This window comes from Callionymus lyra, chromosome 15 (genome assembly GCF_982586985.1).
Source record: "Callionymus lyra chromosome 15, fCalLyr1.hap1.1, whole genome shotgun sequence".
In the NCBI taxonomy this organism is placed as follows: domain Eukaryota; kingdom Metazoa; phylum Chordata; class Actinopteri; order Syngnathiformes; family Callionymidae; genus Callionymus; species Callionymus lyra.
This window is the reverse complement of record NC_141832.1, coordinates 11,157,587-11,172,740: the sequence shown is the minus strand read 5'-3', so window position 1 is coordinate 11,172,740 and position 15,154 is coordinate 11,157,587. Positions and strand designations below refer to the sequence as shown.

At 37.6% G+C, this 15,154-nt stretch overlaps 1 protein-coding gene across 2 annotated transcripts in view; it reads right to left on the bottom strand.

Annotated features, from left to right (window-relative positions):
* olfm2a (olfactomedin 2a) overlaps positions 1–15,154 on the bottom strand; it is a 101,009-nt gene that overhangs the window by 18,347 nt on the left and 67,508 nt on the right. For both annotated transcript variants that reach the window (XM_087809778.1, XM_087809777.1), the window contains exon 2: positions 7,096–7,245. In XM_087809778.1, coding sequence (XP_087665904.1) covers positions 7,096–7,245 — 150 coding nt within the window. The remainder of the gene's footprint in view (positions 1–7,095; positions 7,246–15,154) is intronic.

Here is a 15,154-nt window from a genome sequence, read left to right as displayed (position 1 = left end):
AGGTGAAGACAATAACTAATCAGCAGGAGAACACAAGACCAGGTGAAGATAATAACTAATCAGCAGGAGAACACAAGACCAGGTGAAGATAATAACTAATCAGCAGGAGAACACAAGACCAGGTGAAGACAATAACTAATCAGCAGGAGAACACAAGACAGGTGGAGATAATAACTAATCAGCAGGAGAACACAAGACAGGTGAAGACAATAACTAATCAGCAGGAGAACACAAGACCAGGTGAAGACAATAACTAATCATCAGGAGAACACAAGACAGGTGGAGATAATAACTAATCAGCAGGAGAACAAAAGACAGGTGGAGATAATAACTAATCAGCAGGAGAACACAAGACAGGTGAAGACAATAACTAATCAGCAGGAGAACACAAGACAGGTGGAGATAATAACTAATCAGCAGGAGAACACAAGACCAGGTGAAGATAATAACTAATCAGCAGGAGAACACAAGACCAGGTGGAGATAATAACTAATCAGCAGGAGAACACAAGACAGGTGAAGACAATAACTAATCAGCAGGAGAACACAAGACCAGGTGAAGACAATAACTAATCAGCAGGAGAACACAAGACCAGGTGAAGACAATAACAATCAGCAGGAGAACACAAGACCAGGTGAAGACAATAACTAATCAGCAGGAGAACACAATACAGGTGAAGACAATAACAATCAGCAGGAGAACACAAGACCAGGTGAAGACAATAACTAATCAGCAGGAGAACACAAGACCAGGTGAAGACAATAACTAATCAGCAGGAGAACACAAGACCAGGGGAAGACAATAACTAATCAGCAGGAGAACACAAGACCAGGTGAAGACAATAACTAATCAGCAGGAGAACACAAGACCAGGTGAAGCGATAACTAATCAGCAGGAGAACACAAGACCAGGTGAAGACAATAACTATCAGCAGGAGAACACAAGACCAGGTGAAGATAATAACTAATCAGCAGGAGAACACAAGACCAGGTGAAGACAATAATTAATCAGCAGGAGAACACAAGACAGGTGAAGACAATAACTAATCAGCAGGAGAACACAAGACCAGGTGAAGACAATAACTAATCAGCAGGAGAACACAAGACCAGGTGAAGATAATAACTAATCAGCAGGAGAACACAAGACCAGGTGAAGACAATAACTAATCAGCAGGAGAACACAAGACCAGGGGAAGACAATAACAATCAGCAGGAGAACACAAGACCAGGTGAAGACAATAATTAATCAGCAGGAGAACACAAGACAGGTGAAGACAATAACTAATCAGCAGGAGAACACAAGATAGGTGAAGACAATAACTAATCAGCAGGAGAACACAAGACCAGGTGAAGATAATAACTAATCAGCAGGAGAACACAAGACCAGGGGAAGACAATAACAATCTGCAGGAGAACACAAGACCAGGTGAAGACAATAACAATCAGCAGGAGAACACAAGACAGGTGAAGAGAATAACTAATCAGCAGGAGAACACAAGACCAGGTGAAGACAATAACAATCAGCAGGAGAACACAAGACCAGGTGGAGATAATAACTAATCAGCAGGAGAACACAAGACAGGTGGAGATAATAACTAATCAGCAGGAGAACACAAGACAGGTGAAGACAATAACTAATCAGCAGGAGAACACAAGACCAGGTGAAGACAATAACTAATCAGCAGGAGAACACAAGACCAGGTGAAGATAATAACTAATCAGCAGGAGAACACAAGACCAGGTGAAGACAATAACTAATCAGCAGGAGAACACAAGACCAGGTGAAGATAATAACTAATCAGCAGGAGAACACAAGACAGGTGAAGACAATAACTAATCAGCAGGTTAAGGGATCGCAAAGGAAACTCACAGGCACAGAAGGGAGCAGGTTTCAAAATAAAAACAGGAAACACCAAGAAAGACACACGAGACATAACACTATTAAAGCAAGACAGAATCGTTGTTGGATCAGTTGTGGGAAATTTCCTCAGGGGCCACATTTTATAAGCACATGTGGCCCTCAGGCCATTCCTCGACCAAAATCCTAATGTTCTTCAAAGACGTATTTTCTGCGTTTTTTTTCATCTGAAGTTGAACCAGTTGCACGGTTTGAATCCTCGCGTCCGTCGACTTCTGCTGCAATAACGACCACACTTCCCTGCGAAGAGGTCAGACATGGGAACCATTGAACCCAAGAAGGAGCTTAAAATAGCACGAAGGCCAGACTGAGAATCTCCTCAAGGCGTCTCCACGATGTCGTGAGCTCAGAGGAGCAGAAGAAATGTTGCTCTCTTTGTTCTCACCAGAACCTTCCTTCACCAGCGACCTGGAAATATTTCCATTATCAGACGTTTCAAAAACTTCCTGCAGCTCGGAAACATTAAAAAAATATACTGTATATATCCTGCATTTGTTGAGTTAAAAATGCTGAGTCGTTATTTTTGTTAAAAACGCTGACCCGACAACACAAAAGGAAATAAAAGCGTTGATTTAATGCGGCCATTTATATGAAAACTCCTAAAGAAAGTATGATCACGTAACTAAACAGCTTGTTGTTGTTATTTCCTGTTTTGACACCTATTTTGCAAAAGCAAATCAAAAATCAATTTTAGTTATTTTTCTTCCTCTTTTGTCTGGGTTCGTATTTTGCGGCGATGTTTATTTAAACTTTCGTCCGAAGCCTTTTTTCCGTCAGAAAATAAAGAAAAATAAGTTTGATGGAAGCAAATAAAGGACATTAAAACTTAATAGAATTTGCTTTGATTATATAAAGAGTAAATAAAAAAATAAAAAACATCCTTTTTCTTGAATTTCGCATTAAAATATGATTATTTAATACCATTGATAGCATTAATCCAATGATAAAAGGAAGAAATAAAATAAAATAAATACAAATAAATGGATGACGTTGAACCAATCAGATCTTGAGGAATTACAAGAATAAAACACAAGTAAAATATAGTTTTTAATCTTCTTTTAAAGGCAAAATGTCTTTGTTATTGTCTTTTTATGTTACTTTTAAACCACAATATTGTTTGATAAACCAGTAAAAATCTGGTTGATTTTATGGATCAATGACGTTGTTGTCAAACGAGGATTTAATGTTTGGTTGCTGCTCTGGTTTATGTGCAATATTCTGGATAAATGCAGCTTCAGTGAATATTTACATCCCTTGTATGTCTAGTTTATTGAACGATATATTACACTGTAGACACAAACCTCTCCGGTATGACAAATAGTACAGGTTTGTTGTCAGTATTTGTGAAAGCATTTATATTTATGAGTGACGTGTTATTTATAGCTATTTTCTCTGATAATTCAGCAGCCAGAGCGCTTTACACAAGTCATGCCTTCACCCATTCAATCACTCACTGATGGCAGTAGGCTGTGACGCAGCGCTCCAGCTCAACCATCAGGAGCAACCGTGGAAAAGTGTCTTTCTCTGAAGTTTTTTTTTGGATTAATATTAATTACATATTCAAGTAGAACATCAAGGGGGCAGCGGTCTCAGCAAGAAAGCCGAGAGTTCTCTCTACCCTGGAACTTTATTTTTATAACAACCACTATCATAGTTACTCACCTTTTACACTCGTTTTTTTTTCACTCATCATCAACGTTCTTCCCTATTTCTTGACCCAAACCAATCAGATCGTCCCTCTTCAGACTGAGAACTATGATGTCCGAGTTAGGAGACAATTAAGACCACTTCATTTAGGCTTCAAGATTCTCGAAAGAAAGAAATTGTAGCGAAAAAGCTGTTGCTTAATCGAAAAAATGTATTTTGATGGAAAACTGATGAATGTGCAGTAAAACCAGTTTAATTTTGGGTTTAATTCAGTGTAATATTGTAATATTTTGAGTTTAATTCAGTTTAATATTGCAATATTGAGAGTTTTATTCCATATAATAGTGTAATATTTTGAGTTTAATTCCATTTAATATTGTAATATTGAGAGTTTAATTCCAGGTAATATTGTAATATTTTTAATTAAATTCCATATAATATTGTAATATTTAGAGTTAAATTCCATGTAATATTGTATTATTTAGAGTTTGATTCCATGTAATAGTGTAATATTTTGAGTTTAATTCCATGTTATATTGTAATATTGAGAGTTTAATTCCATATAATATTGTAATATGTTTAATTCAATTCCATATAATATTGTAATATGTTTAATTCAATTCCATATCATATAGTAATATTTTGAGTTTAATTCAATGTAATATTGTAATAATTTTAATTTAATTCCATATAATATTGTAATATTTAGAGTTGAATTCCATGTAATATTGTAACATTGTCAGTTCAATTCCATGTAATATTGTAACATTTAGAGTTTAATTCCATGTAATATTGTAATATTTAGAGTTTAATTCCATGTAATATTGTCATATTTAGAGTTTAATTCCATGTAATATTGTAATATTTTGAGTTAAATTACATGTAATATTGCAATATGTTGACCTTAATTTCATGTATTATTGTAATTGAGAGTTTAATTCAATATAATAGTGTAATATTTTGAGTTTAATTCCAAGTGTTATTGTAATATTTTCAGTTTAATTCCATGTGATATTGTAATATTTTGAGTTTAATTGTAATATTCAGCACAGATATATCTGTGTAGTGTGTATATATGATGATGAATACTTCAGTTTCTCTCGTTATATTCCACATGTTGCTGCGACTAGAACTTGTTTCTGGTGAAAGAAGCGCCTGAAGGAGCAGAGGGTGTCGGGAGACAAACTTCTCCCAGAATGCAGTGGGTGAACATCATTGATCCGTCAGATACAGATCCAGCTCCGCAGTTTACTGGCTCTCAAAGAAAAAAGCTCCTGCTTTTTTCATCTCCTCCCTCTTTCAGTCATTCATGGAAAAATACATATTAAAGAAAAGATCAACCAGCAGAGACGACAACAAACCGGTGTTTTCTTCTGAAGGTGTTTGTCGTGAAGCTTCGCTGATGCAACTATCAAGCGCTCATTCATTTCCCATGAGCCCCAGTGTTTGTCAGCAGCTGCCAATCACTTTACAATGGATTTTGTCAGGTTTAACCATTGAATTAAAAAAAAAAACATATTCTTTTTCAAGCTCAACGTAAAGTTCTTACAGAGAAGAAGTCATTGTGTTTTTTTAAGTCAGAGAGTCAAGCTTAAAAAAAAATTATTAGTCGTTTTAAATGCCTTATTAATTCAAGGCTATGTTTGTGTCTTTATTGAATACATTTTTGTTACACATATTGACAACAGATCAGTGAAGTATCATTTCCTGTAAGTTATTTTTTATTAACTTCAATTAGACGTGTTTTCTTTTTCTACTTTTCTTTAACATGAATCATTTAATCTGTTCTCGGATGTTGTTCCTCTTTTTAAAGCAGTAATAAGTAGATTTTTTTAGTAGATAGTTTTATTTTGAAGGTCGTGAATGTAACTCTACAGAAGTCTCATATTTTTGTTTGTTCTTTTAAAGCAGTAACATTTTAACAAAAAGTTTCCTGTAATGATATTATTTTTATTTTGATGTATTTAACTTTACTACAGTGTTTCAGTGCCGTGTACAGTACTACAAAACTTGAAATGACAAACTCCTTATTTTCAAAATAAGACACGGCAAGTCATGGCATGAAACCAGAAACTTGCCTAGTGTGGCTTTAAAAACCTTTTAAATTCACTTTAAATGTATTACAATTCATAAAAATACACATTATTAAAAACAAGTCCCATTTTTAAATGTTCATGTTATTAAAATCCTTGAAATTTTGAAATTTGACGGTACATAAACTTGCTGTAGCTTTAAAATAAGTTAAGTTAAGTCAAATAAGAATGAAATAAGCCATAGAACTAGTGATCATTGTGTGACTGCTGAAGGCATCGACACTATTGACTCTTTCTCTTCTGACCCAAACTTTGTTACACTTCTCCTCCTTTACATTTCATCTGATTTGAACCGTTCAAACTTTTAATCAATACAGCTCGTTCCCGAAAAATCAGGCCATGTTCTATCTTTCTTTTATCTCTTCTTCTCTTTCTTCTATTTCTCAATTTCTACCCTTTTTTCTCCATTCACTAGAATGATTGAACTCCTCAACTCATGTTTCAACTCCTTCCACTTTGACCTTCAGGTACTTTAATCTACTCACTACTAGATACTTCATTCAACTTTTGTCTACTTACTACTACTAATACTATTACTACTTCTACTACCTTTACTACTACTAAACATTCTACTACTACTTCTAATACTTCTAATTCTACTACTACTTATTCAAATTCTACTACTTTTAGTAATTCTAATTCTACTACTACTTCCACTACTTATTCTACTTCTACAACTATTAATAATTCTACTACTACTTCTAATACTTCTAATTCTACTACTAATTCTTCTACTTCCACCAAAGAAATCTACTGCTAATTCTACTACTACGTATTCTTCTACTACTACTACTTATAATTATTCTACTACTTCTAACTCTACTACTACTTCTGCTACTAATTTTACTTCTACAACTACTTCTCCCACTGAATCCATTACTTCTTCTACTACTACTTCTAAAACAAGATGTACTAGATCTTCTATGTATACCCATACTTCTACTAATTCTACTTTACTATTAATTCTACTACTTCTTCTACTCCTACTACTGCAAATTATACTAGTTCTAATTATTTACTTTAACTACAGCTACTTACTCTACTTATACTTATACTACTAATTCTACTACTTTTACTACAAAATCTACTACTTTTTTCTTCTCTTTCCTTTTCATTTTTTTTCTTCTTCGCTTTCTTTTCAGTTTCTATCAACTTTCACATTAGTCTTTCTCCCTTCTGCCATCACTTCAACGTTTCCTTTTTCTAACTTTTAATACCAAATACTAGTAAAATACTTTTTTAATACTTAAGTTAACAGATTTAGCAGGTTCAGCGTTCACACTGCCTTTCCTTCTGGTCATGCAATTCTTCTAGTTTGGCTTGAAATCCAATCAGTAGCTAAAGAGACGAGCCGAACCTTTCCGCATCAAATTCCGATGACACAAACATGCAAGCATGTTTTTGTAAAACCACGTTACGGGGGGGGGGAGGGTCTCACCTTCTCCATGAGTTGACGCAGCTGCCTGCTGCGAGGGTCTCGGTTACACATGTTCTGAGCGGGAGCGACCACGGTGCAGATGCACTTCCCGTCGGCGTCCTGGGCCGAGCTGTAGATCTGCCAGCCTTCCTCCGGGCTCGGGAACAGACCCTGCAGAGAAGAAGAAGAAGAAGAAGACGGGAAGATGTTTACTGGTCGCATGTTTGCTGACGTTAGAAAGAAAGTCTGGTCTTGCCAGCGGTAATAACACGCATCCCTGCCTTTTTTTATTGAACATTTCAAATCCAATACATTCATCTTGCGAGCGGAGAGGAAAAAAATATATATATTTCAGATCCTGAAACTCGTGCTCATTCTGTCACTATACGTTAGTAGGAGACTCGTAATCGCTCGCTCTCTTTTTCCTCTGCGTCGCCGTCAAACCTTTCTCTTCCTCAAAAGCAATCATTGGCTGTTTGGGCATTAACATCCCAGCAGAGAGAGGGACATTAACACAAGTAAATAGAAGCCATTAGAGGGAGATGGAGAGAGTGCAGGAGGTACTGGATGAACCTCTAACTGATGCTCCGGTGCCGGATCATGAAGTAAACAGCCTTTTTGTCTGAGACCTTTAACTTCCTCCACCTCCTTTATTTTCCTCGGCTTCATTAAAAATTAAGAGTCCGGGGGCGTCTTGAGGGAACCGTGATTTAACCCCTTTTTTTCCTACTGCTTCATCTGCCGCGAGACCTTTAAGAGGGAAAAAAAAAGTAGATGTACACCAAAGGAATCATCTTAAAACAAACACTAGGAGTTCGTCCCGAATATTTCCAAACGTCTGATGCACATCCTTCTAAATTATTAGGATTTATATACGTGAGAAAAGTGTAAAGTCACATTTCTATGTCGGTTAAACAATGTTTTTCATCTGTTGAATTAGAAAAATTGAATTTAAAAATTCACTTTCAGTGCATTATCGGCCGTGTTGAGAGTTTTTCTTGCCATGATAAATGGTATGTTTAACCCTTGTGTTATCTCAGGGTCAAGGTAACCCAAAAGGCCCGGAAACAAATGTGTTTTGGGGTATCCCTTGTGTTGTCTCTTCGGGTCACCTTGACCGCGATACATCCTGTTGTTGAATTCAAATTATTTTGGTTACTGACGTTTTCTCGAAATCCATTAGTAGCAATCTGAGACTAGACTTTGAGATCTAATCTCAGAGGTTCACGCAAACACATCGCAATGCACTGCAGGTTTTGAATTTATAATCTTTCTCTCCAAAGACTATACTTACATATTCATGGTTTTTACTGGTTGTCATTTCCTTGTATACGCGTTGGATTTTCCCTGACCTGAAGAAAATCTACATTTTGTTGAGAGCAGGAAGATTTAGCTTGATACTAGCATGAGCTAACAACTAGAGAAAATATTGTTACACTAGTTTTTTCATGATACAGTATCGGTTTTCATCAGCAATGTATCGTTTTTTTACTATAATTTATTTCTACTTTAGTTATTTAATAGTTTATATTTTACTACATTTTTATATTCAATTAAGATGCAAATATTCATTGATCATTTTTGTGTTGCAATCAAACCTCTAGCCACTAAATGACAGCAGTTATAACGTACACAACACAATCCAGTGAGATCTTGACGATGACTGAGGACGAGAGGATACAGTAGACTCCAGCAGCTTTTGAAGCTGATGTTTGGTCACTTTTTGGTTTGAAAACAAATAAAAGAAGTTACGACTTCGTCAAGAGACATGTGGTCTGTAAATTCTGAGTCATGTACTCAACAATACTACAAATATAGTATGCTGTATACATTATCAGTATCAAAGAAATAGTATCGTCGCCCCTGTATCGTGATATACGCAATAAAAGCAAATGCAATAGTCAATCCCAGATGGAAGCGAGATCTTCTTTGTAGTAATAACCAGTTTGATGCATTATTCTCACGCACCAACATTCAGGACTATAATAAAATTACATGATCCTGACCAAAAACTTTCTTTAAGTGCATACAAAATACATCCCATCATAACCTAGATTCAACAAGTCCCCTGAAAAGGTTCCTCCCCCAACAAGATGGTCCCGTATAGAGTTTCTAAGTTACTAATTTTCACGCGAGTAAACATCACCGAAACTAGCTAGTTAGTAATGTAACGTCAAATTTAAAAAAAGTATTGCATCGTGAATGCTTGAGTGCAGCCCTCTGCCAAACAGCTCGGCCCAAAAGTGATTCTTTTTTTATGATGCAGTACTTTGGTTGTATTGATTTGTTCTTATACCTCTTTATGCATCTGAAGTACTGTTAAAGAAAGTGTTCCTGTCTATAGGAAGAACCGCTCTTGTCTTCCTCTTGGGAGTTGGTGATGATTCCTCAAATTGTTCTTGGATCCAGATGGTAATTGAATCGCATAGTATCGTTGTCCTCGGCTTATCTAGGTTTGGGTCGGGGGGGCAGCAGCTTAAGCAGGGAGGTCCAGACTTTCCTCATCCACGCTGCATTGTCAAGCTCTTCCCCGGGGAACCCCAAGTCTCCCTGACCAGCTGGGAGACGTAGTCTCTACAGTGGGTCCTGGGTCTTCCCAGTGGTCTCCTACCTTCCTAGGCGACCAGTATGCCTAATGGCTCAGCTCTCTCTTCAGCACTAGGGATCGGTGAAGGGTCCACATAACTGCAGATACCGCCCAATCCTTCTGTGGATCTCCTGCTCAGTTGTTCCCTCACTCGTGAACAAGACCCCAAGATACTCTCCACTTGGGTCAGGATCTCATCCCCCCAACCCTGGAGAATGCTTCCAACCCTGTTTGAACTGAGAACCATGTCCTCAGATCTGGAGGTGCTGAACACCACTAAATGTAATTACCCCGTTTTTTTTTTCAAACATTTGTATCCGTCATCGAGTTATTCAGCTAAGAAGAAAACCCTCATTAAAGCTCTTTGACCATCATCATAGCTGGAAATAAAGGTTGCAGGAGCTCCACCTGTCAAGTCTTCTCCGCTTGAATCCTCAGTCTAGAAAAATAAATGTTTTTAGGTCAGTAGGAATTCATTCTTCAAGCCGCTGTATCGTCTGCGAGAAGGGCTCCTCTGAGACGCCTGTATCTCCAGAGACTTCAGAGTGTTTGGGATGACAAAGCTCCTCTTCTTATCTGTTGGCAAAACACTGGCTGCTTGTATCTACCATCTTTTTTTTTTTTTACCAAGACCATGTGCAGGAGCCTCCCTGGAATAGTGAGTTTTCCTCAGTTTTAAACTCCAGTTTTATGACAAAAAAAAAAGAAAAAAGTATTTGCTGTAAAACCCAGAGTTAGCAGTTTTATACTTTGTGTCTTAAACCTTTGTTCAGTGTAGTGGTCGTAATCTATTTACTCGTATACAAACAAGTGTTTTTAATTGGAATAAGATGAGACGCCTAATTAGACCTCGAGGGGGGAATTTAAATATTTTACTGCATTCTTCAAAACATGTTTATTATGGGCACTGGCTTTATGTTGATGCCTCTGGGTGCTCGGTTCATTATATACGCCCTTATTTTAAAATATTTACTCTTTGTGTCTGCTTCATAATCCATTTTTCATGGACGTGCACTGGCCTCTGAAGTAACTTCAATTAAAGATGCGTTGATAAAACAAACAAACATGGAATTATGTAACATTCAGATTCCAGTGTATTCATTCATTGTTAAATCAACAATAGATAGATGGATGGATAGACTTTACTAATCCCTCGAGAGATCTCCTTCAGGAAATTGGGTTTCCAGTTCGGTACAGCAAGTTTTTCATCAAAATAAGAACAAAGCACAAACAAAAGAACCAAGAGCAAGTATAAAGAACATAGATCAAAATAAAGAACATGGATCAAAAGGAGGATAGCACAAAATAAAAGGATACAAAGACTAACATGGAATAGAATGACATTAAACTTTAAATTCAGAATTATACAATCTAATAGCATGAGGAATGAATGAGTCCCTGAGTCTATTAGTGTTGCATCGTGGGGGGAGCATTCGTGCATTCCATCTGCTTCTCTGCTCACTGATGACGCCGATTACAAGAATAAGTAGTAGTAAAAATGTATTTTCTGTAATGATTCCTTTAGTTTTGAAGATTCATTTTCTCTCGTTTTTGTAAACTAATATACATGCTGTTTGGCAGTGAAAAGTAACACTTTCACGACACAAGGGGTCGCCAGAAACAACATTTCGAATTGGATTTTTGTTGCTTTAAGTATAGAGATAACTTGAATACATTGACCATGCTTGACGTTAAGACACATTAAGTGTTTTAATTAGCTAAACAATTTCTATACAGTAGTCTCACATGCAAGCATTAGTTTATGAACTATTTTAAGACCATCTTTTGATATAAGTTTGGAAAGTCTCATCACCCATAACATTTATTTATTTTTTTTATTTCGAAGCAATACTACTCAATTTTTATATATTTTTTTCACTGATTCTTTAATTTAATGACAGACTATTTTTAAAATTTTCTCTTATCTTTTACCTGAGCGACCCGACCAATAACCATGTGTCAACCAAACCGCACTACAGCAGTTCGCTTGGACACTTGTAATTACACCACTGTAAGCGCGGGGGGCGCCATACACGACCATGTTCAATCAACGTGCCGATCTAAACATTGAGACTGTGATGTGAATATTTAATACAGCCGAAAAGAGAACAATACCACCCAAATATAATGACATATTTAAGAAAAACAAGTATAGTTTGAGTCTATAAAGATGCTTAAACTTGAGGGTAGCAACGCTGCTGTTATCTGGATATCTGCGTGAGCAGAGCGAGCTTCTAATGAATTACAAATGTATGATGATGAAATATTCATCTTATTGAGCTACTCTGAAATTACTAAGACAGGAGAAGACGGTGCAAGATTGTTCTGTTTATTTCGTAGATAACCAATACGACAATAATCCTTTTTATCCTTGAGCCTTTGAGCAAGCTTTATTAAAAATCCTGGGTAAACCAACTCTGAATTTATCCGTCACATCTCTTTCAAACATGCCGAGGCAAAACCCAGGGCATGTGCTTTGCGAAAAACATCGTACGAGTCACTCTCGGTGGGCGTCTATAATTAGTTGGTACAGATACACACAAAATTAGGAAACGAGGGGGAAAGATGTTTTCGCTCAAGGCTACCTCGGCAGGAATAGGACGAGTGGGACAAAAATAAAGATTCAAAGAAGGAGAAGGTTGAGGCCGGGAGTGACGACTCGGCGTCTAATACATTTTGACAAGAGGAGGAACTGGAGCAGTTCGGGATCGATGATGATGCGGACGAGGGAAGGGGGCGGGGCTTAGAGGATGAACGTCGTGCCAATCGAAGGTAGCACCCACAACCTCTCGGCTCACGTATGTTTAAAAAAAGGCCAAAGTGAAAGTGATTCATACATTCACGCGGCAACTCCGCACACTCTCGGAATAGAGAGGAGGACCGATCCGCCGCTCAAATTAGACCTCTATTGGCGCGAGAGGAGGTGGCGGAAACGTGAGGCTTAGTTCTGCTCCAGCCTGAGCGATGTGCTCCGCTCTCCCCGGTCGGGATCAGATTAAAATGTCTCCGGGCCGGGAGAGGGTGGCGGCGCAGAAGGACTGTGTGATTGGAGTGTCGAGCAGCAGCCACCCTGCGAGCCAATGTGCTCACTGTCACTTCTCGTCACTCCTGCCAGTCTCCGGCAGCATCCAACCCCCCCCCACCCAACCCCGCCATTCCACCCCTTGATCCGGCAGCAACTCCTTCCTGACTTAAACATGACTTCTCCAGAGCCGTCACTCCGAATCGACAGACGTCTTATTATCCCGGGAAACTCCATGGGAGTCTTTTTAAGGATAGTCAAAGCACTTTGAGGCACTTCAACACTTAATAAAAGGCAACATCTATTCTACTACTTTTGTGTCTTCTATTTTGGGGGTTTCCCCCCCCGTGAGGAGCTGCCAGCTCCACTTAAATCAGATGAACCCTCCTTAGTCCCACCTGAGTCCCTCATGCCATCTTGTTTTGTTGCCTTATTTCGTAATACCCTTTCTCTCCCAAATCCCAACTGTCATTCGGATATACTCACTTTTTACTCTCGTCTTTCCTTGTAAATCCTGTCGGAAACTTGAGCGGCTTCAACTCAGACTCTTCTAGCTTGTCTTTGCGTGATCGGCGCCCATTCCTCTGGACATCTCAACCCAAATACTTGTTGTACACCCTTATACTGGTCCTTATTAGCATGTAAATGTAGCGGGTACATTATATGAGGGTCACTTAGTGGTGCAAAATCACAAAGCATGTATTTAGGCTCACATTAGCGAGTCCCTTGCAATTTCGCAGACATAGACGGCGTTTGCATCCAAAGGTACTTATCGCTAGTAGTACTTAGAATAGTAGCTAAAGAAGGACACGACAGTCACAACAAGCTGTCGAGTATCCTGGCTGCTGATTGGCTGTGCAATCCCCACCTTGGTTAAGTTCCGGTACACGTGTGATAGCTGTCGACGTGTCAAACCTTGGCACTAAAGGTGCTAAAATATCGTAGATATCTTAAAGGAAGAGGAAGCAAGGGGAAGGTTTACATTTGTCCTAATACCATAGTACTGGTCCTTTTTAGCAGCTTCTTTACAGATGGATATCGGTTGTGATGTAGTGGGTATATTTTTTTTGAGAGTCAGTTAAAGTACGTGTATGATAGCTGTAGACGTGTCAAATGAATACAGCACTGAACCTATGCTCTATGGAAACATGCTAGCATACTATAGATGTCTTAAAAGAAGGTGAATCACGCTCAAAACTCAACTGAAATATGAGCCGTGGTGAAAAGTAGGCGTATTGAAGCTAAATGGCTTCGGAGGTTTCTGAACAGAAGTAGTGCGGCCTTATAAGTCACATCACTTTGAAGAACATCTACCCCACCTTCAATCTCCATTTTCAAATTCTAACATATTTTTTGATCCGTAATATAGGCCCTCATTGCATTTATATTACTTTGCCTCATTTCCTTCATATCCTCATGTTGCTGTTTTCTGCATCTCGGCATAGATTTAGTCAAGTGTTTGTTTTTCATATCCGTCCGCAGCAATATTACTCTCCTCTCTTTCCCCAGATATGAAGCGAGACAAAGCTTCTCCACGGCCCAGAGCAGCCTCTCCCACTATATCTTATTACATCCAAGCCCTTTATTTCAAACCGCTCTGCCCTAGAGGGGAATCCTCTGTCTGCTGCCTCCTCTGCTGACAGGTGTGGACTCCTCAATTATTCAGGAGATGTACCTATGGACACTCTATGATTTCAAGCTTCTGTTCACCTCCACCACGAAAGGAACCTCATCGTGACTTGAATATTCTTTTTATCAATGAATATTCATTTTGAGAGTATCATTGTGAAGTCGTTGTTATTTAAGGACATTCACATGATCTGAGACGGATTTCTACATTATTATTTTTAGGATAAAAGTAGCAAAATAATTGCCATGATTGGCAAAAGCATAAAGTACATCAAATTCATAAAATATATATCACTATAATTCTGAAAGACGATGAGCCCATGACTTTTTTTGGCAAGTTTTTGTTAACTAATTCTCATTAGTAAAAAGTTATTTTTCGAGTAAACTGTGTCAAGAGACACAGGCTTTTGCTACTTCAGAGTAAATCATGTTTCTTTTTTTTTTTTTTTTAAAGTAAAACACCTTTCAGACAGTAATAATCAACCGAACAGGAATCATATAAATACATTATTTGTGAGGCTCTGTTTCAAATGCTTTCTCAAGATTGATCTAAGAAAGGTATGACCATTTATAGACATTAAAATATCCTTAATTTAATACTTGATAGCTTCTTAATTTAAATTAATATTTAAAGAATTCATATTCCCATCTTCAAAACATAATAAGATGGAGAAAAATGGCTTGCGACTAGTTATAAGCTAGCAAGAGCAACACTTTTATAGCAAATTAATATTATAAAAAACGTTTATTTATTTATTTTATAGAAAGTGACAAATTCTAATTTAAAAAATGAGCAAAGGAACATACCATTGACAAATATTATACAATTGATACATTTCCAG